Below are 23,357 nucleotides of genomic sequence, written 5' to 3'. Positions count from 1 at the left end.
ACGTCACAGACAGCACGTGCCACCACCGGCATGACGTTGCCACGCTTGAAGTTCAAAGAGATGTCGACGAAAAGTGACGGAAAAGCGCACCTTGGAGCCCGCCGCCCTTCCATGTCGTCATCCAAAGCTGCAAGTTGGCTACTAGTAGACTCTTTATCCCTCACAACTTAGGACTGCTACATGCACCTCGTCAGGCAAAGCTTTGTACCAGTTGACATCTGCACGTGCTACTAGTACTTGGAGTGACAATCTAAAATTTGACCTACATCTAGAACTTGAAGCGGAAGTCAAGCCAAACATCTTTTTTTCAAGAATATGTTCCCAGCAGGCCTGCTAGTTGAAACACAACATTATGATTAATTTTGCGTTTGTGGAATATAAGTCAAAGAGGCAAAATGCACTCGTTTTTAGCCATCTCCGGGGGCGGCCATTTTGTCTTCTGAAAATGACATCACAACTGCTCACAACGACCAATCACGGCTGACCCGTTTTCTGAATCTGAGCCGTGATTGGTCGTTGTGAGCAGTTGTGATGTCATTTTCAGAAGACAAAATGGCCGCCCCCAGAGATGGCCAAAAACAAGTGGATTAACACTTATTCCACCAACGCAGTATTTATCAGAATGCCTATGTTTCAACTGGTGGGCCTCCTGGGAACATATTCTTGAAAAAAACATTTGAGTTGACTTCCGCTCAGCTGTACTAGTAGGGTGCAGATGTCAACTAGTGCGCAGTTTTGTCTCACTATAGTAATCACCAAGAGCCTTCAGGAACCTTGTTTTGGTGTCAAACTGCGTCTGACCAGTACGGAAAGCAGCTCGAGCGTTTATTTGATATTCTTGATCTGTAATTTCTCACCCATGTACTAGTATCCAATTGAGCGTGCTAGTAGCATCTTCAGGTCAAAATGTGCCATGTTGCCGTTTTGAGGCACGTGCCACCGAGTTTGACTTGCCGACTGACGGCGACCACGGGTCAGCGGCTGACGCTTTGCTCTGACGTCAGACAAGTCTTGCGGGCGCTCTCCTTCCTCCCGAGAATTCGCGCTAGCGCCAAAACGGGCCTGCCCGAGGCAAGGGACGCGCGACATTGCCGAAATGTCTGAAAGCGCGTGCTTGACTCGGACATGGCGAGCGGCTCAAAGGGCTTTCCGCGCAGAGTGGGCGGACCGCTTCTTGGCGCGGGCCAGGCTCCATTAAGCGCGGTACCGGTTCGACTGAGCTCTGCACTTTTGGGCTGGACTCCACACGCACACGCATCTGAGTCAGCAGCAAAGCGCACGCGCGCGCGCGAGGGCTCGGCGTAAATGGAAAGCTTTTACGCACCGCCTGTCACGCGCGCGCTCCTTAAGTGTTGTCTGTGGGTGGGGGCTGGGGGGGGGGGCGGAGGGGGCGAGTGGATGAAAGCATCAGAACCTCCCGGGCCATCACACGGATGGAGAACCTCTGAGGTTTGCCACCTCACAAGCTTGCACGACCTTCCACAAGACGCCCCAGGAAGATTTTTTTTTTTTTTTTTTCCCCTTTCGTTCTTTCTGGCCGCAAACATGGCCGTCAACACCGACAGCTGCGCGGTGCTGGTCCAGAGGGACCCGTCCAGCACCGGAGACTTCCACGACACAGAGAAGCTGCTGAGTGCGGCGGCGGCGGCGGCCGGCGGCGGCGGCGGCGGCGGCGGGCGGCGCGACCCGCCCGACCGGCGCGGCAGCGTCCGCTCGCTGGACGCCGAGCAGAACGGCCACCGATCGCCGCTCAAGTCCGGCTCGGTGGGCCAGCTGGCGGCCGCGCCCAGGTCGTCGTCCCGCCTCAGCCTGGCGTCCGGCGGGCCGCCCGGCGCCGTGCCGCCCAGTTACCTGTGGCTGGCCGTCCTCTCCTGCCTCTGTCCCGGCGTGCCGCTCAACGTGTGCGCGCTGTGGTACGCCAGCGTGGTGAGTTCCCACCAAGACTTGCTCTGACGCATTTGCACGCCGTTTGGGTTTGTCTGGGCCTTTTTTTTTTTTTTTTTTTTGTCAGGACATGTCATGAACCGTGCATGAGAGCAAAATCCCTGCGCCTTTTTATTATGAGGTGGACCAAGGTGGTTACTTCAAAATTGCTCTCCAAATGCCTTCGTCGTGATTAGGGAGTCAAGAATGAGCGATGGCAAACGTTTGTCATTTCCAACTCCCTCCTCACGACAACGTGGACCTAGACAGTTCCTAGGGAAGCATATGGCTGCCACACCAGAAAAAAAAACAAACACAAAGTTCAGTCGTTACGTGATACATTTCGCATTTGAATGTGAGAAATTTCACATGTTTTGACATGAAAACGTTCAAGATTGAACGTGGCAAGTTTTGACTTCCGCATTGGGCAAAACACAAACAGGAAGCGGTTGAGGAGACTGGCAGAACACAACGCGGCCATTTTTTATTTGTTTATTGAAATGTTATTATACAAGAGTAGCGTAGTGACGTAGCTCATAACTTCGATCAGACGTAAGACGCAAAATAAAAAGTCTCCGGCAGAGACCAGAAGGAATTGCTTCCTTTTGGTTGCCCGGTGCGGAGGTCAAACTTTGCACGTTTTCATGCGAAACTTATCACACTTAAACGTGAAATTTGGCACAGTATAACGCTAACGCGCTAAAACGTATCGCTTTATTAGGTGAAACTTATGTTAAAAGACGAAATTTGTCACGTTAAAACGGGAAACGTATGGCTTTGTATAACGTGACACCGATCACGTTAGAACATGATCGTTATCACGTTAAAGTGCGATATTGCGCTTTTTTTTCCGGGTGTGGCAGCAACGGGCTTCCGTAGCATTGTTCCTAAATGTCTTTTTTTTCCCCCCACAAGTGTGTATACTTAAGTAGAGCGTGTGTGTGTGTGTGTGTGTGTGTGTGACTGACCTCTGACCCGCGACTTGTGGCCTCCCCCCACCCCCCGCCAGTCCCGCTCGGTGCTGAACAACGGCGACGTGGAGGCGGCGCGCAAGTACGGCCGCGTGTCTTTGCTGCTCAGCCTGCTGGCCATGCTGCTGGGCGTGGCCGTCATCGTCTTCATCGTCTTCACCATCGGTAACGGCCCTCGCCGCGCATCCGCACTTCCCCAAAACGCGGCTCTTCGGGGAAAGTGGAAACAAAGCAAAGGAACGAGAACGCGCTGCGTTGTTGGTTGAGGCGTGAACATCGCGGCAGCACCACAGAGAGCAAACATTGCTCGCTTCTTTGTCAAACTACGGCGGAAAAAGACGGAATCGGACGTTTTGCACTAGTGTGCTAAATTGTCTAGCTGGTGAGTACAAAGAGCCTACTAGTACACGCACCCTATTACGCGAGAGATCAAGTTGATCAAATAAGTGCTCAAATGACACCACAACGCCGCTCCATGTACTAGTAAGCTCTTTGTCCTCACTGGTAAGACAATTTAGGAGGGATGTAACGATGAATCGAAAATCGATTTAAAATCGATTCCTGATTAATTGAATAGATCGAAAATCGAGTGGATTAAATTCACCTAGAAAATGATATCTTGAAACGTTTTTTTCATCCCAGATGCATAGCACATTTTGATCAAATTGTGCGCTTGCGACAAACGTCAATGCGTTTTGCGTTTGTGGATGGCTGCAGAACCACACTGGTGCGGAGACAAGCGTAGTAGGAATTAAAAAAAAAAAAAAATTGGAATCGAAAATCGGGAACTGAAAATCGAATCGAATCGGGGCTTGACTGAATCGTTGCCTACAATTTAGCATTCTAATCAGGCAAAAGTGTACACGAGTTGACATCAGCGCACTCTAGCATGACGAGTGAAACGCTTACAAGCACAGTTTTGTCATGTTGCTAGTTCTTTTAGTAGTGAGCAGTCGCCCGCTAGCGCCCATCTTTGCCCCCCGGCCCGACCTGAAGCTAGAGATTGAGGAGATGTCAGAAATGCTCAAATGCTGCGTGTGTGTGTGTGTGCGCACGCAGAGCTCCAGCAGTGATCGTGGGGCAGGAGTGGCGTCTTTAAGCTCCTCGCACGAGTGACGACGAGACGGAAAAGCACAAACGCAAGCAGAAGAAGAACTGATGGTGACGGAAGACAAACCATCGCGTCGGTCTGGTACCGCTTGACTCGAAATAAGCTGCAAGGTCAGAATGGGAGGAGGGAGGGGCTTGAGACACACGCACGCACGCACGCGCACACACAAGGAGTCCCGGTCGTCAAGGAGGTTGTCGCGCTGGCGACTGGGCGCCGGCGGCCGGCTTCACACGGAACATTTTGGAGGTTCCCCTTCCTGCAATCCCCGCCTCCCCCTCCAAGAGCGCCTTTGGGTCCTTCCCAAAAGACTTTAGTGCGCCCGCCCGTGTCTCTGGTGTTGACGTGTACTTTGTATGTTTCTACTGTATGACTGACACGCTCGTTTGTTTGCATGTGTCAAATAAACTGGAATGAGCATGTGGCAACCGCAGCGCGGCCCAGCCGCCGCAACTCGTTCTTGCCCGGGGGCAGCCGCCGAGCGCGCCCGAGTCCGAAGTCCATGTCCGGGAGCTCCAGATATGACAACGGCGACGACGACGCAAACTACGCCGAGTCGGGACGGCGAGCGGTCGTCATGGAGACGGCGGGCTTGGTAAAGGTGGGAGGAAGCGACGAGGCGCACGACTGACCCGAGCCGGCACAAAAGGCCAAAAGAGGAGGCGGCCGGGAAAAGCCGGCGACACCTCCTGCTTTGTCGGCAAAAGCGGCATTCAAAAAGTCAAGTGGAATCCAAAAGGAGTTTGATGAGGTTGGTGGGCGGAGACTCGCAATCACGTTTATGGAGGCAAAGTCGCGTCCGTCGCTTTGGGAGGCCAAGCAGCACTTTGCTGACTGCGCAGCAAACAAATCGATCTTGCTTTGCACTCATCCGGCGCTTGCCCATCTGAACCCATGTCCTGCTTTGAAACAAAGCGTTTTGGACGCCTTCTGCCAAAAGTCACGCCCTGGCTGGTTGCACCGTTTGATTGGCAATGGAGACCAATTGGAACGCTGCGTTTGCTTAGCTCGGCCACCCAAAAGCCAGACAAAGGCTCCAAGACGACGGTGTCCCCCGAATGGGCCAACCTCCTCGCCCCTTGCCAACTTCCTGCATTAAGGCTTTTAAGCGATTAGCGCTGCTTAACCGCGCCATCTCTTATTTACACCTCCGCCTCCTCGCGTCTTGGCGGGCCGCAGTTCTGTTTGGGACGTGTGTGCGGACGAGACGGGCGGGCCCCGTGTAAGCACTCTTGTGTGCACCGTCCTGCGGTTTCATTTACTGGAGGAGGCACTTAGAGGGAAGCAGACCCCAAGAGATGGGGGGGGGGGGGGGGAGCGAGGGTGGTGCTGGACATCCTCCTATTACAAGCGCAAGCATCAAGGAAGCCCTTCCACAGTGTTGGCCCCCTGCCGGTGACGCCCGGAACGACAAACCTCCCGACGGCCTCGCACTCTCCTGACGAGAGTTTGCAACAAAAGCAAACAATAAAAAAAAAAAATAAATAAAATCAACACAACAAATTTGGAGATCGAGGCTTTTTACGAGCTCCTCGCTTGAAATGTACTCGTACATCACGTCAATCTTGCAATTGCAATTCCAATTGAAAGAAAACGAACCCTTCCACACGACATGACTGTTCTTGTATTTAAGTTTTGGTCTTTTCAGGAAGATACACATTATTACAGTTGAATTAGAAATCAAAATGTCAGCCTTTAGAAAAATAACACTGACTTTTGATTGACTACGGACGAAGGCACTATACTGGATTTGGATTGGATATTCAAGCGGCACAAACTGTAATCAAACACAAAACAACAACTTCTACTACTGCTACAAATGAACAATACACTTAAACGTCATCAGTTCGTTTGGACATTGGATGCAAAGATGCCTACAACGTATCTGTATTTACATTGCTATGTACTTCCTCCAGCCAAACAGGAAAAAAAAAGGAGAAAAATAACTTCAAGAGCTGTCAAGTTCCACCAAACAAGCTGCCATGTTTTTAGCTCGCTGCGTCCTAAAATGCCTCAGTCCACGCGAACGTCTAGAACAGTATCCTTTTCGCGTCGACGCCACTTTACTCGACTGTTGTCGAAAAATAAATCCGACGTGTCATAAATTCTTTAAAAAATTTCAAAATGCTCACTTTAGCCGGGTTTCACTTCACGCAAATGTCTGGACCAGGTGGCCGCCATGTTAGTGGGCGACGTCATCGTTGACGTCATCATCATAGTCGTCAAGTGCCTCCAACTGTCGCACTTCTGTTACGCAGCACACAGCGACCTCCAGCGGCCACATCCTAGCAATGCGTGGAATGAAAACGCTCTCTGTCTCTCTCTCGCCATCTATCCACGTCTCTCGCTGCATTCATCATGTTATTAAAGCTCATCAAATTTCAATTAGAGCTTTGCTTTTTCTCCCAGTGTTGAACGACATGAGCACATGCTAGAACTGTATGCAAAATATGTTGCGACTCAATGACATTGAAATAGTCAATGATGGCATGTGAAAGAAGCGGCAAAAGCGACGTGACGCTGGCGGTTGTTTGTCTTTATTCTTTTTATTCAAATATGACCAAGAGAAAGTGATGACAAAGTGATGGCACTTGTTCACATGGGTCTCCCATCTTTCATCATCAAAATACAAAAGTGCTGTGCACCACAGCGAAGCGCCTGAAGTCCGGCCGGACCTGAGGATGCGGCAGCGAAATGGAAGAGGGGGAAGAGGGGGGAAGGATGAGGAAGACGCCCTCAGTGCTGGATCCTCCTGATGGACTGGATCTGCGGGGTCTGAGCGTGAGAGCCAAACTCCCGGAAGGACTTGTACTCGCCTCCACGGCAGTCCGACTCCACGATGTACTGCTGGCCTCGGTAGCCTGGATACTGGTAGCACACGAACCTGACAGAGGAGAAACAGGGTTAACATCAAAAACGAATAGGTTAGCGTCTGAAGCTAACCCATTTGACATCGGGTGTGAACAGATTGGCATCAGAAGCTAAAATGTTTGACATCAGGAGCTAACAGATTAGCATCAGAAGATAAGACCTTTAAAATCAGGCATGAACAGATTAGCATCAGACGCTAAAATGTAGGACATCAGGAGCTAACAGTTTAGCATCAGAGGCTAACACATTTGACATTAGGAGCTAACAGATTAGCATCAGAAGATAACACCTTTGAAATCAGGCACGAACAGATTAATATCAGATACTAAAATGTTTGACATCCAGAGCTAATAGTTTAGCATCCGACGCTAACACATTTGACATTAAGAGCTAAGAGATTAGCGTGAGAAGCGAAACATTTTTGCCATCGGGAGCTGACATACAGTATTAGAACCGGTAAGTCATTTGGCATCAGGAGAACAGACGCGTGATAATAAATGGATACTATTTCATGGAACAAATAATTTGTCTTTTGGTTGTAAATGTAGCTGAGGACTTCCGATAGTGTTGACTGGCCACCCGTTTAGGCAGTCAACCAGTTGGAGTACCTGTTGAGTAAGTACGTAGTGAAAACCCGTCGCTCGAGAATCAATGGCGACGCAAGCTTGTATGTCTTGACCAGGTCATGATGAGTCATGTTTGTGGCGGCATGTCGAAGGACTTACGCCCCGCTCTGGATTTGCATGGATCCGACCTGGTTGTTCAACCAGCCCATGGCCTGCAGGGAGGGGTAGTCGTCGGACAGTTCAAACTGGCCGCCCATCATGTTCTCCATCTCGTAGATGGTCATGCGAGCTTCCTTGCGGTTCTGAAGAACGAGAAGAAGAAAAAGACGCGGGAGGTGAGCCGAGCGGCGCGGGGGGGGGGGGGGGGGGGGGGGGGGCTGCCGGTGTGGCGGCTGCTGCCGGGAGCTTACGGCGCAGCAGATGGGCCTGAAGGAGATCATCCTCTCCACGCGGTAAGAGTTGCTGCCGCTGTAGGCCTCGAAGCGAGGGTAGTCGCCTTTCTCCAGGACAAACTGTTGGCCGCAGAAGCTGGAGTGCTCGTAGCCCACCCAGCTGGACGCAACAAGCGCAACAGGCGGGAGCAAGTCAGTACTCGGTCGTTCATGTTTACCGTCCCGGGGGAGTCTGTTTTGAGTTTTTTTAAGTTTTAGCCGAGCAAGTCCTTAAGTTACGCAATGGACGCGGTCCTCAGGGCTGCATCCTCAGCCCCCTGCTAGTCACCCAGTTGACCCGTGACTCTCACCCAAGATACAACTGCAAGGTTTTGCTGATGTACGTGGACAACGCCAGTGTTGTGGGCCTCATCAGAGACGAGAACGAACTGTTACACAGGGACGGGTTGAAATGTACGGTGGACTGGTGGAAGGTCGGCAATCTGATCATCCACGTTAACGTCACGTCATTAGCGCTACAATGCTGCTAAATGTTGCTGAGGCGGCATTCGAATCACTGGCTCACTATACCCTTTCTTTTATTTATAGGGACGTGACGATTCACCCAAGCCCCGATTCGATTTTCGATTTTCAGTTCCCGATTCATTTGATCGACACATTCAAAATGTGCTACGCATCCGGAATGAAAACATTTTCGAGATGAATTTAATCAACGCCAGTTTTCGATTTTTCGAATCGATTCATCGGGACGAATCGATTTTAAAATCGATTTTCGATGAATTCCCTATTTATTTACGCTTATTTTTATCGTCCGAGCCTTGCCTCAGTCTAAAATGAGCAACTTGGGTCCGACCGGAGCGGAGCCACGCGATCAGTTAGCAAAAGCTTTCATGGTCTTCTTTGAAGAAGCGGGGGCGTCATGTCGCATACGTACGCGCCGCACTCCACCTTGAGGGAGCGGATGTTGTCCAGGCCGCACTCCATGATGTTCTGGCAGCTGGCCGTGAACTCCGTGCGCTTGCCCTGGAAGTGCTCCTGGTCGTATACCGTCATCTGCACACACAAACAGCCACGTTCTAGGAGTCGCTATCGGCGGCGCCGCGGCGCGCCGGCCGGCCGGCTCACCTTCCAGGGTCCGCTGGGCGAAGGGTTGGTCGCCGACATCTTCCTCCTGTGTGGAAACATGAGAAACATTCAAGTCACCAGAACGAAGGAGCCCCTCAACCGAAAAACGTTCTTACCGAGCGTCAAAGGGGGTTCCGCTGACGGGGCTGCCGAGGCGCCACGTGCGGGGGGCTTATATACACCAGGCTGGCGGGAGGCCCCGAGTCAGCAATTTGCTTTGGGACTGATGCCTTTGTTGCCACGCGCACACACACTGACACACACACACACACACACATGCGGGTCCCGCAGGAATGTCCTGTTTGCCATTTAAGCCCACCTTTGCTCCTCTGGGGGCTGAATAAAAAGCCAACGAGGAGAACATTCATAAAAGCGACTCGTTGACTCCGGGGCTCCCCCCTCCCCCACACAAAAAAAAATATGAAATGCGGACGTGAATGAGATCCGGTTCTGAAGTGGGACAGAGGAAGCGTGCGGGCGCACTTGTGCGTATCTGTGCTCCAGAAGTGATGCCAGCATGCGTGTGTGTAAGTAGCCGTGCGTGCGTGTGTGTGTGTATTTCTGCTGATGTGTGTGTCCCTCAGATGTGACAAAGAGAGACGCAAAGTCAGCAGGCTTACGTGTGGCGTTCGTGTCGTGTCACGCGCACACACATCGCTCACAACAGTCGGGAACTTGGTACAATCGGGGGCCAAAAGAAGGCAAGCTTGATTGTTGGAATTGTTTATTCTTAAATCATGTTTATGACATTTATCTTTATGGATAATAAAATACAAAAGAACACTCATTCAGTAATTTATTTTGAACTGAAACCTTGCCCCCCCCCCAAAAAAAAATCAAAGGTCAGTGGAGTTTTTACGTACAAGGCGGGATGTGAGTTCAAATACGTGGGGAAAAAAAAAACATCACGTTTTTTCGGGGTTTCAAGCATATCCTTTAAAGGGGAAACTCAACCCAAACCTCAAGGCCACCATACGGTAAGACTTCCGACACGAACTGACCTTCGACCGTAAATAAACACAATCGTGTTATAATTGGTCACATATGTAGGTGAAATTGAAACGTACACACGCACAGCGTGTTCGGAGGCGCGACGCGTGCGCGTTTTAGCTCGAGCGTCGCTTTAATGTCAAAGGAGCGCCACGGGAACCCCCAAAGTGTCATCTTCAAAATAAACATCATTGCCATCATCATCATCCTCATCATCTTCATCATCATCACCATCCTCATCGTCACGAGCATCATCGTCATCATCACCACCATCATCATCATCACCATCTTCATTCTCACCAGCATTGCCATCATCAACATTGCCACTGTGCTGTGTGTTTTTTTTTTTTTTTAATTCATATTTTAGTGCAAACGCACACACGCAGACAAACGCTCACACAAACACACAAAAGTACCGGCGTTGTTTTCGATGTGTTTGTGCCTGTCAGCATGATCAAGGTCATAGTCTGCTCTTAAAATCAATACCGTGTGCGTGTGTGTTGAGGATCGCGCAAGCTGACTGGAACAACACATTGATCACTGTGTGTGTGTGTGTTTGTTAATGAATGCCCCCCCCCCCACACACACACACACACACCAAAAGCAAACATGACCTTTGCCGTTTTGGAGGTTGCGGCTGGGCCAATGGGACGGCGCGACGTCCCGGCGTCAGCCTGTTGCTCGTCGGCGTCCCGCTGCCACTTTCAACTCGGACTCTTGACTGCGCGCCGGCTTGTCGCTTTCTCTCCTCGGAATTCACGTTGTCGCGTCTCGACGCGTCTTCTTTCCTCTTCTGTCGCCGCCATGAAGACGCTGCGCATCTTCATCATCACAATGATGATGATGATGATGATGGACACCACCCTGGCTGCAGACGGTACGTCGACATTCACACAGTCATGACACGACACGGCTCCAGTGTCATCACGCACCATTTGGAACATAGTCATGGATGTGTGTGTGTGTGTTGATGTGTGCCTGCGTGTGCAGAGACGTGCTCGGGTCGCTGCGGTTCCTTCGACCCGTTGAGGAAGTGTCAGTGCGATTCCATGTGCGTTTACTACGCAAGCTGCTGTCACGACTTTGACAAAATATGCCCCAAGAAAAGTGAGTGACCTTCATATGTGTTGTCCTTCAAGCGTGTCCTCATGTTAAGGGGCAGACGCGCAAGTGTGTTTCCCACCTGTGCGTTTGTGTGTCCTTCGCCAGCACGTGGCGACACGTTCGAAGAAGCCGAAGGCACGTTGGAGACGCCGGCGGACGTGTTGGCCCCAAGCGCGGCGCCCACCTCCGGCGCGGCGCCCACCTCCGGCGCGGCGCCCACCTCCGGCCCGGCGCCCACATCCGGCGCGGCGCCCACCTCCGGCCCGGCGCCCACATCCGGCGCGGCGCCCACCTCCGGGGCGACGCCGGTGTCCTCCGAGGAGCCAGATCCCCCGCGCCCAACGATGCAGGCGCCCGCGGCGCCACCTGCCGACCGGGACGCGGCCGCCTGCAGTGGGCGGCCCTTTGACGCCTTCCTGCAGCTGAAGAACGGATCTGTGTACGCCTTCAGAGGTATGCCTCCTGCAGGAGAGACACGAGCTGCCTTCGGAATCATTCGGCATTACCTGCTGCTCCTTGATGGCTGGTTGGCTGAGTTTTTGTTTTTTTTCATGAAATATCCAGTCCAAAAAGTGAGTGTTTGCGAACGCAGTCCTTCCTCCTTTTTGCGAGCGGAGTCTGCGGCCGGTGGTCTGCGCTTCTCTGTCATCGGGTCCCGCTAGGTTGGCCCCCGTGCCCTGCCCTGCGACCGGCTGGCAGCCAGTCCAGGGTGTAGCATGTCTGTCTGCTAAAGTCAGCTGGGACAGGCTTCCGCTCACCCGAGTGCTAACAGGATGTTGTTAGCATGGTTAGCACGTTAGCATGTGGTTTGTGACCTGGAACCTCCTCGCAGGCGAATATTTCTTCGAGCTGGACGACAAGGCCGTGCTTCCCGGCTATCCCAAACTGATCGTGGACGTGTGGGGCATGGCGGGGCCCGTGGACGCCGCCTTCACGCGCATCAACTGCCAGGGCAAGTCCTACATTTTTAAGGTGAGCCGAGCGAACGCAGCAGAAGCTAATCAAGTGGGGTGGCAAGGCGGCAAAGCAAAATGTCCTCCAGAGAATTCACAAGCATTTCCTGCTGGGGAATGACAGCGCTTAAGGGAAGATTCTTGACCAACCCCCCCACCCCCACCCGCTCACTGGCGTCCCTCAGGGAAGGCAGTACTGGCGCTTTGACGGCGACGTCCTGGACGAGGGTTTCCCCAGGCTAATTGCGGAGGGCTTTGACGGCATTCCGGACGACCTCCACGCTGCCTTCGCCGTGCCCGCGCCCAATCACCGGCAAAAAGAGAAGGCTTACTTCTTTAAAGGTGCGCAACACGCGGACTTGCTTGGAGGTACGCGCGTGCTCTTCACGCCTTGTCCTCATCAGGTGGTCAATATCACGTGTACGAGTTCATCAAACAGCCCACCCATCACGAGTGCGTCCAAATGAGTCGATCGTCACCGTCGCTCTTGTTCTCGCGCTACACCGACCTCTTTTGTGACCAAAGCCTGGACGACCTCTTTGCCGAACTCTTTGGGGCCGCAGGTCAGACTCGGGCGCCCGCGCCCGCCGCCCTCTTCCTCATCCTCATCTTCATCTCGGTCTTCAGCCAGCAGCCACTCGGCAGGGCCGCGCCTTATCAGCAAGAACTGGCCGGGCATCATCCAACCAGTGGATGCGGCCATGGTGGGGCGCGTCTTCCTGAGCCCCAAACCTTCGCCGCCGCCGTTCGCTAGGAGGCAAAACTCGCGCAGGTGGAGGAAGCCCAGCAGGAAGTCCAGGCGCAGGCAAAGTCGACAGACGCTTTTCGACGACTTCTGGAGCGACTTTTTTGACTACGGCGAAACGTCGCAAGAGGAGGTCGCCACCGTGGCGCCGCCGCGAGCGCCGACGCCCGCTAGCACGCCCGTTCAATACGTCTACTTCTTCAAGAGAGGTTAGTGGCCGCGCCGCCGTCTATCTTCACGCCTGCTGTGACGCGTGCGCGTTGTGTCCCGTGTACAGATCAGTACTACCGGGTGGACCTGCGCACCAAACGCGTGGCGCCGGCCATGCCGCCTTACCCGCGATCCATTGCCAAGTTCTGGCTGGGCTGCCAGCAGGAAGACGCTCCTGACGCCACACATGCTGAGAAGAGATGAAAAATAGAAATAAAAAAATAAATAAAAAAACAACACAAAATCAAAGGCAAGGCCGCAAATGGAACTCGCTTTTTTTTCCAAACTTGACATGGCAATCACTTGGTTGTATTTTAGGTGTTGGAACATTTCAGCCAATCAGAAACCTGGAAGAAGAGTGATTGACAGGCCACGTCCTCCAGACCAATGGCGGGTCCTCTGCAATCAGCTGCGCCCCCTGCTGGACCAACGTCATGTTCACGGCCAAGCCTTCAAAAATAAACCCAATTGCACACCAGCACCATTACATACTCTTTGTGTGCCTTGTGTGCGTGTGCATGCGTTTGTGCGTGCGTGTCATACACGCAGTAGCCTTCAAGAGTGATCAAGTTAGTTCTTATAATTCTCTAAAATTGCGACATTTTGTCACACCTGTGTGTGTATTTTGAACTTCGGCGGTTTTCTAGAGTAACGGTCACGTCGACATTATAACACGTCACGGATAATGTTTGTTTTACGGAGTAGGATTGGAGTCGTGCAGGAAAAGCGGACGAAGTGTGAAAAGGCACCGCTGGGATTCGAACCCAGGATCTCCTGTTTACTAGACAGGCGCTTTAACCAACTAAGCCACGGCGCCGGCCGACATCGATTGTCATGTGCTTACTCAAATCCGACTGGCACACCAAGTTCGCTGTGATGTTCGATTTGCACTCAACAGGAGTTGACGGTGTGATTCGTTCTCAACCAAGTGGACATGAAAGGAGGTCGTTCCAAGTGGCGGGGACGATGACGCAATCCTACTCTGCAACAGGGCCGGGTCAAGAGGGGGCCAAATACATGTGCCCTCCCAAAGTAACCCCCCCGCCCCCCAAATTATAAAGTATAAATATTACACTTTTTTTTTTCTCATTCCTCTATCCTCCGCTCCACTCCTGACTGTCTTCATGTCTTGCTTGCCCCCTCAAATATAAAATATATGAAGTTGTTTCTCATGTCGAGCGGCTGCCCCCTCATACATGCCTGTCAAGACCCGGCCTTGCTCTGCAAACACTTTTGTCCTTGCGTTGTCAGCTTTTGCCTTTTCGGGGACTTGCCCATCTAATGGCCGCCACTGAATAAATACAGGAATATTAAGTGATGAAAACAAACAAAAAGAAAATAAAGCTCGAGGTTACTAGGGCAGCCTTTACATAATCTTCTGGTCCGAATTGCTTTGGGGTTCACTCAGTTCATTTGATATTTTCGCTGTATTTTTACAAGGTAACATCTATGAAGTATTTTGAAAGTAACTTCTCTCGCATTATTCTCACTTAAATATTTCCTAGGCAAAAGCCAAGTCAATATCCAATCTAAGTCTTCTTCAACATTATTCCAGTAAAAAGCGGCTGCAGCCTGTTGGACTCTTATTGGACAAACCAAGCGGCGTATTGTTGTGACCACTGAGGCCCCGCCCACGAGGAGGCGGGCATAGCGGGGCTGTCGCTCAAAGTCAAGACCGATACAGTCCGTCCGACTCAGGCTGGTCGTCCGACTGGTCGCGCTGTGAACGACAAACGCGCACGCACGCACGCACGCACACGAGCGCAAGTGGACAAGGTGAGCCCACACACGCCGATGACACGACAAGACACGGCACAACACCTCTTCCTGCTCCGCTTCCGCTTCGGCTTCGCCTCGGGGACTACTTTTGGTCGCGGGAATGTGCGCGAGCTCGCCCCGAGTTGAAACCAATCGAAAAGAAGCTCCGCTGCTCGTGCACGCTCGCGCCTTTGTGTGCGGCGCGCACGCCCGCTCGCTCGAGCTTTGTAACGCCTGAATTTGGAGATTTGTTTTTCCGTCGGCGGCGAGCCTCCTCGAGTGCTGCGCGTAACACCGGCGGCGCGCGTGTGCGCGTCACAAAGCGCGTTCAGCGCGCGCGCGCACCGGGGGTCTTGGTCCTAGCGACATCCCATAATAGGACGCCAACGGGAAGGCGTTGTCCTCCCAAGTTGTTGAATGTTGAACAACTGAGTGGACTGGGCCGCTGCTTCTTGTGAACGCGGCAAAAACAATTTCAGGACTTGTAAAGAACTCAAGCACTCCACTTGAGTACAAGTCCTACTTGTTGATACTTGGGTCAAAAGTACACGGCTGCCTTGACATTAGGACATACCTCTCATCAAAACACAATACAATTCAATTTGATCTATATAGCGCATTTCACAACAGCTAGATAAAATTCTGATAACCGATTAATCGGCCGATTGCCTTTAAAAAACATAGAAAGAATAACAACTTGTTTGGGATTCCTGAACACTTGCAACAAGAAAGACAAGTCATTGAATGTTTTCCAAACGTTGTCCTTCAGTATTGGTGGACGTTTACTACAGAGAGGACGTTTCAAGTAGAAGACGCAGAAACTCACCCCAAACTGTGTCCCGCTTTCCCTTGCGGTGGATTGAAGAACATGCGTTACATATTGTGTGGACTAAACATCTCGTAGTCAACGATTGCAACCGCAGTCGGTCATTCATTCCCGACTCCCTAATCACTTAGCGTGGACTTTTTTTAAGGAACTATCTAGGTCGACTTTATAAAATCCCTACATGCTAATTTATAAGTATTCAAGTCACCGTCCTCGAGTCAAATTTACTGCTTATAAAACTGGCTACTAATTGGTTTTCTCCCACCGCGACCCACCGACCGGGCTCACCGGTTGCACCTGGAACTCCCGGCCCGCGCACCAGGATGTCTCGCGAGCAGCAGGCGGTGGCGGGCGCCAGGCGGGCCTTCGAAACGGGCCGCTCCAGATGTCTGGAGCATCGCATCCGGCAGCTGAAGAACCTTCAGCGCTTCCTGACCGAGCGCCGCGGCGACATCGCCCAGGCCATGAAGAGGGACCTCAACAAGGTGGACAAAACGCCGCGCCGCGCCGCGTCCGCACTCACTATTACAAACAGGACGAAATGATCGTTGATCGCAAATGACGTGAGGAGCTGACCCGGCCGCTGCGTTCGTGGCTCAGAGCGAGGTGGTGGTCCAGATGTACGAGACGCTGGGCCTGGAGGAGGAGATCGGCCTGGCCGTCCGCAAGCTGAAGGAGTGGGCGGCGCCGCGGCCGGTGGAGAAGAACCTGCTGACCGTGTCGGACACGGTCTACGTTAAGGCCGAGCCCCTGGGCGTGGTCCTGATCATCGGGGCCTGGAACTACCCGTGGGCCGTCACCCTGCAGCCGCTCATCGGCGCCATCGCCGCCGGTATGCACGCCTGCGCCGTCTACTATTGATTGTGAGGTCCGGGCGAGGCCAGAAAGAGACAAATGATCAGGGTCGGTTCGGGTTTCTCCAGCGCTTGCCGATCAGCTGATTGTTTGAATCAGGCGCGTTGGAGACACCAGGCATGAATTCTAACAAAACGTGCATGGAGCTGCCGGGATCGGCGGCATGCCTTAGAAAGTCCAATGACGACTAGAAGTAGCTCGCCAAGCTTAAAACGGAAGTCAAGCCAAACATTTTTTTTTTACAAGAATATGTTCCCAGCAGGCCCACGAGTTGCAACAGGGCATTCGGATTCAATATTGCGTTTGTGGAATAAGTGTTAATCCACTCGTTTTTAGCCGTCTCTGGGGGCGGCCATTTTGTCTTCTGAAACGGCTCGGATTCAGAAAACGGGTCAGCCGTGATTGGTCGTTGTGAGCAGTTGTGGTGTCATTTTCAGAAGACAAATATGGCCGCCCCCGGAGATGGCTAAAAACGAGTGCATTTTGCCTCTTAATTTATATTCCACAAACGCAAAATGAATCCGAACGCCGCGTTTCAACTAGCGGGCCTGCTGGGAACGTATTCTTAAAAAAAAATATGTTTGGCTTGACTTCCGCGGTTAAGCACAGTCAAATTATCCAAAATGTCAACAAAAGAGGAATGCTAATCTTTCACTTATGTTTGCCTTTCACGAGTATATTTCTGTGTAGATAAGGCGAGTGACATTTGACACCGTTGTGCGGTCATGTGACCGCTAGCTGCTCTCCTTCCTGTTTTGATGCTCAGTACTTGTTTGGCTCAAGGTAAACTCGGGTGACGGGACTTGAAATATGTTGAGTTGGCACGAGATGAAGAAAATAACAGTCGTGTTGTTTTTTTTTGGGCTTGAGTCTTCCTCCTGCGAGGACAGCCGCAACCAGCGTGTGCATGCGGAACTACACGCACACACACTTTGTAATGCATGAGTGTCACTGTAATGCAAACGGACTGCGTGCGTGCGTGTGTGTGTGTGCGTTACCATGACAATGCCGTCTTCGCATTGCTGCTCATTACTGTAGGATTGGGTGGGGGGGTTGTGGCCAAGTCCCTATGTGATTTTGCTCAGTGTGAATGCAACCCCCCTCCCGCACACACTTCCCATAAACGCGGCGTGTCTTCTTGCATGCCGACGTGCGAAGCTCACCGAGGTTTTCGTCCGCCAGGTAACGCTGCGGTGGTCAAGCCGTCCGAGGTTTGCGTGCACACGGCCAAGGTGATGGACGAACTGCTGCCGCTTTACCTGGACAAAGTAAGACACGCCTTTGGACACTTTTATTAGGAGATCTCCTTTTCCGCGAGGTCCCTTCATGCATTTCCTAACATTAGCAATGGCACTTTTGGCTACTAACCTTGATCCAAGACTTATGTTAAAGCGGAAGTCAACCCAAGCATATTTTTTTTCAAGAATATGTTCTATGGAAGCCTACTATTGGAACAAGGCATTCTGATAAATATTGCGTTTGTGGAATAAGTGTCAATCCACTCGTTTTTAGCCATCTCTGGGGGCGGCCATTTTGCCTTCCGTCGAGTGAAAATGACATCACAACCGCTCACAACGACCAATCGCGGCTGACCTGTTTTCTCAATCTGAGCCGTGATTGGTCGTTGCGAGCGGGTTGTGATGTCATTTTCACTCGACGGAAGGCAAAATGGCCGCCCCCCCCCCCCCCCCCCAGAGATGGCTAAAAACGAGTGCATTTTGCGGGCCCAAATCCCGGTCGGTTAAAAAGCGCCGGCGCTTTCTGTTTTCTGGATGACGTGGCGCACAGGAGCTGTATCCGGTGGTGACGGGCGGCGTGCCCGAGACCCAGGAGCTGCTGCGCCACAGGTTCGACCACATCTTCTACACGGGAAACAGCGCCGTGGGAAAAGCGATCATGGCGGCGGCCGCCGTGCATCTGACGCCCGTCACGCTGGAGCTGGGCGGGAAAAGTCCGTGTTACATCGACAGCAAGTGCGACGTCACCATCGCCTGCAGGTAGCCCCCGAGCCTCGGAAGCGGCGGTCCGGGCCGGCTTCCTCGAGTGACGGCGTCTTCCGACTTCCTCGGTGGTCCGTGTGCAGACGTGTGGCGTGGGGCAAGTTCACCAACTGCGGGCAGACCTGCATCGCGCCCGACTACATCTTGTGCGAGCCGGCCGTGCAGCAGCGCCTCATCCAGGAGCTCCACAAAGCCATCAAGGTATACCGCGGCCGCTTGAGTCTCGTCCTTGTCCCGGGTATACATTCTTGCCGGCGACCGATGGTGTTCCTGAAGTCGCCGCTTGTTTGATCACATGCTTTGTCTCCCCGCGTCTTGATCGTTACTGTTGTCAAGGAAACGTATTGTTTCCAGACTCTCCAATTAGTCCGGAATGCCACTGCTAGGCTTTTGTGCAGCTCCAAAGTTGCCCGTGGCTTCGTCTTCATTTTTGGACGGACTGCACCATTTGAACAGAGGCCTCGGTGGCTAGGCTGCTTCGTCCTTTTGTGGAGCTCGTCTCATTTTGTTGACCCGTTAGGTCAACCTCTGTCTTCCTGTCCCTCATGAGATGAAACACTCCAGGCCATACGCTCCAAATTGTGGAATGCACGTCCACGTGATCTAAGAGCTGCCTGTCTTGCTTTTGAAAAGCAGATAAAAACATTTTTAAGGCGGGTTAAAAGTTGCCCGCTTCTTTTCTCTTTTAATGCTTGCTATGCTAATAGCGACTACCCGAAGACTGTACGTATATTTCTCAGTTGAAGTCTTTAGTGAATGCCAAAAAGATCACGTACGCAGCTGTGGAACCGTTTTCTGCCACACTGCGGAAGAAAGTCGAATCCGTCCAAAATGGTTCCGATTCTTGATACTCCCTGAGCCACACCCACGCCGGAAAGTAGCTCTGCCGAGCCCATGTGACGATGTGTGACTCTACGGACTTCACCGGAGCTGGGAATCCAGGGTCCAGAAAGTCAAAAAGTTGACTTTAGCCACAGGCGCGTCTATTCAACTAAACAAGCTCGGTTACCCAAAGACAAACTGTGGCAGGGTTTTGACTTCCTGGACCTAGATTTCCCCACCCCTGGTCTTCACTGGTTCCGACTAGATCTTTATGTGCCAGGGCGCAGATGGACGGGAAGAGGACGAGCCAGGAGAAAAGGTCACAGCGACACAACGGCCTAACTCAAGTCACCTATCTACTTTGTAATTATTTGTGCCAAAGAGACCTCACCTAACGCTGGCCTTCCAGTGGGACCCGATTGTTAATCGATGACTAATTGTTCTGCTTTTTTTTTGGTTCATGTAGTAGTTGGATAACGTTTGTATTTCAGTGCTCTTGAAATACAGTGTACTTACTTCAGTTTTCTTGGCAGGAGTTCTACACGGACGACCCCAAGACGTGCCCGGACTACGGCCGCATCATCAACCAGCGGCACTTTAAGAGGATCATGTCCATGATGCAGGACAGCACCGTGGCTGTGGGCGGAGACAACGACGAGGAAGACTGCTTCATAGGTGACGCTTGTGAGACGCTCTCATGTGGACCGCCATGTCCGTCCGACCCGCTAACACAACTTGTGCGTGGGTGGGGCTCCAGCTCCCACAGTGCTGCGGGACGTCAAGCCCGACGCCAGGGTGATGCAGGAGGAGATCTTCGGACCCCTGCTGCCCATCCTGACCGTCGACGGCCTGGATGAAGCCATCCGGTTCATCAACAAGGGCGAGAAACCTCTGGCCCTCTACGTCTTCTCCCATGACGACAAGGTACCGCGCTCGCCCGCCTGGACTCATTGTTACTCTGCTGCTAAAATGTCGGGCCGTAAACGTGGAATTCGGGGAAACGGGAAATCGTTTCTTGAGCTCAGTGGTTGTCTTCATACGAGGAGCAGAATGCCTGCAAAATCCGTGTCGGGCGCCACGCGGCCACTTCTTATCGGTGTGGTCAAACCATGTCAGTTTCTCAGGACCAAAGACATGTGCACGTTAGGCAAGATCAGTCCTTCGGGACGCCGGGGTGAAGACATGTATGCGACCCCGAGGCACAATCCAGAACTCAGAGCAGTACCGATTATGAACCTTGACTCTGGAATACCATGAAAGGAATTCAGACACGTACTGAATATAGTAAACGACACAACTCCCATAAAAACCACCAAAGAGCGCATCATCTCCGGAGACAATCTCATCCAGTCCATTTTGAGTCAGCTGGACCCTTGGACTAAAAGATACTATGCCGCTAATTGTCGGGCCAATCAAGATCAGAAAGCGCTCGTTGCATAAAGGTGAACTTTGTCTCTCTAACGCGTTTGCCGTCCTGGGTGAAGGTCATCAAGAAAATGAGGGACGAGACGTCCAGCGGAGGACTTTTGGCCAACGACTGTCTGGTGCACTACTCGGTCAGCTCGCTGCCTTTCGGGGGCGTCGGTAAGCGCACACGCACACGCTGCGATAAGATTCGACCTTTAGACGCTCGCAAGAACTTTAATCCTTCCAACTATTTCGTCATTCAGGCCACAAGTCAAACCGTGGCATTTTCCCGCACACTGCGCAGCAGCACTTGAGTCCTCGACAAAGCCTCAAAGTCTTCCGGTCCTTCGCAGAGGCGATAGTGAGAGTTTGAGGTCTTTGCACTTTGAATCCTACAGACTGCAAACCTCAGAACTTAGTCCTTCGTACCATCAGCACTTCATACGGTGTGTTTAATTTTTTGCCGGACAGCTGTTCCTTCAAATCTGGTTCTTTCATCAGTCCTTCAACTCCTTCATACCTTTTGTGCTTTAGGGCCAGTCTTGTTTTTCCTTCAAGTCATGGGTCTTTCTGATCTAGCCCCTTCTTTCTTCAGTCCATAAGACCAGTCCAGTCCTTTAAATCTTCATACTTTTAGTCCTTGAACACGTGTTGTGTTTGGACTCTTGGGTCTTTCAGCTCTCCTCCTGTCGTCCGTCCATGAAACCCAGCAGTCCTTCAGAGTATAAAACCCTTAGTCAGTCCTCCGTTTTTTGTTTTTTTTTCCTGTAGCGCTTTTGGTCTTTGTCCTTTTAGCCAATAGTCTGAACATTGGCTCTTTACTTCTTCAGACCATCAGTTCTTCTACCATTCAATACTTTCTAACCCGCCAGGGTTTGTCCTCAGCCTCTCATTCTTCAGCCCTTTTGAGTTTTTCCCATCGTCATACCTCAGACCTCAAGTCCCGCAGGCCTTCCCGGGACTCCGATTCCGCTCACGCCATCAAACTGTGAGAAGTGTATATCTCGTGACCTGACTCCAGTCAGACTTAAGTCACCAATTTTAGGACTTGCTTATGGCTACAATGTAATGAACAACTGCCCCCGACTGACTCGCTATTCACGAGACTTGACTTGAATTCCATAACTTAAGTCCTGTCTGCTGACCTGATTGAGATGAATACACTTTGATCGATGGGTTGTGTTTTTTGTAGTGCTGTCAAGCGATTACATTTTTTAAAAACGAATTAATCGCAAAATGTTCCATAATTAATCGCGATTAATCGTATTTGTCAACAGTTTTTTTTTTACAAAGCTTGGAACCGATATTTACTTGAGTAAAATCTTCATGTGGAAAAAAAAAAAAAAAAAGTATATATTTCGAAGACTGTTCTGATAGCTTTCTTTGATCCTTGAATACAATTCTTTTCCTGTAAAATACAACCGTTAAACGATACACCAAAGACGTACATCTAATATGGTATTTGAATTTGGCTTTTCAAGATGTGCAAATTATTTTGGCTTTCTCCAAAGAGGCGTCAAGCAACTTTTTCAAGTAAACACGTAAACGTCCGTCTCGAGTTAATGTTTCTTTTCGGTGCGTTATGAAATCTAAATTCATCTCCGTAGTTAACGCTTTAATTTTGACAGCCCTAGTTTTTGGATAAAAAGGTGAAAACCGAGAACGTCAGCACGCGAGGTTTGCAAGTCAAAGAAACGCGACACAATAACTTGATGGCCAAGTCTGAATTTGTTTGCGTGCGGCGCATTCCGCAGGGAACAGCGGGATGGGCTGCTACCACGGCAAGCACACCTTCGACCAGCTGAGTCACCTGCGGGGATGCCTCATCAAGGCGCTCAAGATGGAGGGCATGAACAACATGCGCTACCCTCCTCACACGGCCGACAAGCTGGGCTGGGCGCGCTTCTTCATCCTCAAAAACTTCAACTTGGGCCGGATGGGACGCCTGCTGCTGCTGGCCGCCGTGGCCGTGCTGGCCGCCGTGGTCATACAGGTGAGGCCGCTCTCGGCGGCTTTCGCCTGGTTCGTCGGCGTTCATCAGGCCTGACGCGTCGTCGATCTTTGCTCTTTTTGCAGAAGTACGAGCTCTTGCGCAAGTTCGACCGTTGAAGGCCAACCGCGCGTCCTGCCCTGAGCACCCGCAACTGTCCAATCACTTCACACAGCATTTGCACACAAATGTTTAGCTGCCGATCCGTAACATTTCGCCACGTCGCAATGTCATTTTGATTTGTTTTTAAACGTCCAAATGTTTGTCACGAGAGGAACTGAAGGACCGAAACCTGTTTTTAAAGACGTTTTAACGCCGAAGGAAACTTTTTCTTTTTTTTTTTTCGCTCGAGAGTCCGTTTCATTTCAACGAGTCTGCATCCGGCCTGAAGTCTCCGCCGGAAGGTTCTGACCGACCCGTCACTTTCTTCTTTTTCCTCGTTGATTTCCCAATCTTTGAAAGCATCCCATGCCTGCTTTCCGTAAAGAAGCAATCAGAACTAATGTGTAGTGACCGTCATTGCATTTTGATCATCGTCACAAAATATAGATCCCTGCATATGAATGTATTTTAAGATTAACATTCTAATAAATACATTCATCCCCGCCTCTGGAATGCTTTGGAACGCAAGATGATGTACGCTTCTTCTTCAGGCTTCTGCCACAAGATTTCGCAAGTGGCCGCGTCCCCCGCACAGACTTTTCTATGCGACGCCTCGGCTGGCTCAGATTCAATTGTGGA

The 23,357-nt window shown here is 51.5% G+C and overlaps 4 protein-coding genes and 1 non-coding gene across 5 annotated transcripts; 3 read left to right on the top strand and 2 right to left on the bottom strand.

Annotated features, from left to right (window-relative positions):
- The first annotated feature begins 1,305 nt into the window (after positions 1 to 1,305).
- LOC147133642 (uncharacterized) lies at positions 1,306 to 4,633 on the top strand. The gene is made up of 3 exons (XM_086013187.1): positions 1,306 to 1,926; positions 2,933 to 3,155; positions 4,437 to 4,633. Exons 1-3 carry the CDS (start codon positions 1,306 to 1,308, stop codon positions 4,631 to 4,633), a joined length of 1,041 nt encoding a protein of 346 aa, XP_085869313.1.
- Positions 4,634 to 6,529: 1,896 nt separating this feature from the next.
- LOC147133641 (beta-crystallin A1-like) lies at positions 6,530 to 9,213 on the bottom strand. The gene is made up of 6 exons (XM_086057326.1): positions 9,073 to 9,213; positions 8,957 to 9,002; positions 8,766 to 8,884; positions 7,850 to 7,991; positions 7,599 to 7,741; positions 6,530 to 6,886 (listed from the first exon to the last, which is right to left on the bottom strand). Exons 2-6 carry the CDS (start codon positions 8,993 to 8,995, stop codon positions 6,739 to 6,741), a joined length of 591 nt encoding a protein of 196 aa, XP_085913452.1. The 5' UTR covers positions 8,996 to 9,002; positions 9,073 to 9,213; the 3' UTR covers positions 6,530 to 6,738.
- A 1,409-nt stretch (positions 9,214 to 10,622) lies between these two features.
- vtnb (vitronectin b) lies at positions 10,623 to 13,445 on the top strand. Its single transcript, XM_086057312.1, has 9 exons — positions 10,623 to 10,823; positions 10,937 to 11,053; positions 11,156 to 11,503; positions 11,883 to 12,022; positions 12,189 to 12,345; positions 12,408 to 12,566; positions 12,631 to 12,957; positions 13,026 to 13,208; positions 13,277 to 13,445. The coding sequence occupies exons 1-8, from the start codon at positions 10,751 to 10,753 to the stop codon at positions 13,160 to 13,162; spliced, it is 1,458 nt and encodes a 485-aa protein (XP_085913438.1). The 5' UTR covers positions 10,623 to 10,750; the 3' UTR covers positions 13,163 to 13,208; positions 13,277 to 13,445.
- A 256-nt stretch (positions 13,446 to 13,701) lies between these two features.
- trnat-agu (transfer RNA threonine (anticodon AGU)) lies at positions 13,702 to 13,775 on the bottom strand. The gene has a single exon. It is a non-coding gene; the product is annotated as a tRNA-Thr (tRNA).
- Positions 13,776 to 14,576: 801 nt separating this feature from the next.
- On the top strand, positions 14,577 to 23,221 carry LOC147133638 (aldehyde dehydrogenase family 3 member A2-like). The gene is made up of 11 exons (XM_086057313.1): positions 14,577 to 14,734; positions 15,865 to 16,027; positions 16,143 to 16,374; positions 17,580 to 17,665; positions 18,186 to 18,394; positions 18,481 to 18,598; positions 19,753 to 19,894; positions 19,977 to 20,143; positions 20,704 to 20,803; positions 22,381 to 22,619; positions 22,703 to 23,221. Exons 2-11 carry the CDS (start codon positions 15,866 to 15,868, stop codon positions 22,733 to 22,735), a joined length of 1,488 nt encoding a protein of 495 aa, XP_085913439.1. The 5' UTR covers positions 14,577 to 14,734; position 15,865; the 3' UTR covers positions 22,736 to 23,221.
- The last annotated feature ends 136 nt before the right edge of the window (positions 23,222 to 23,357 follow it).

Source organism: Filicampus tigris, chromosome 17, assembly GCF_054856515.1.
Source record: "Filicampus tigris isolate MCC_2025a chromosome 17, RoL_Ftig_1.0, whole genome shotgun sequence".
NCBI lineage: Eukaryota > Metazoa > Chordata > Actinopteri > Syngnathiformes > Syngnathidae > Filicampus > Filicampus tigris.
The sequence above is the reverse complement of the archived record's forward strand: the minus strand, read 5'-3'. Positions and strand labels throughout refer to the sequence as shown.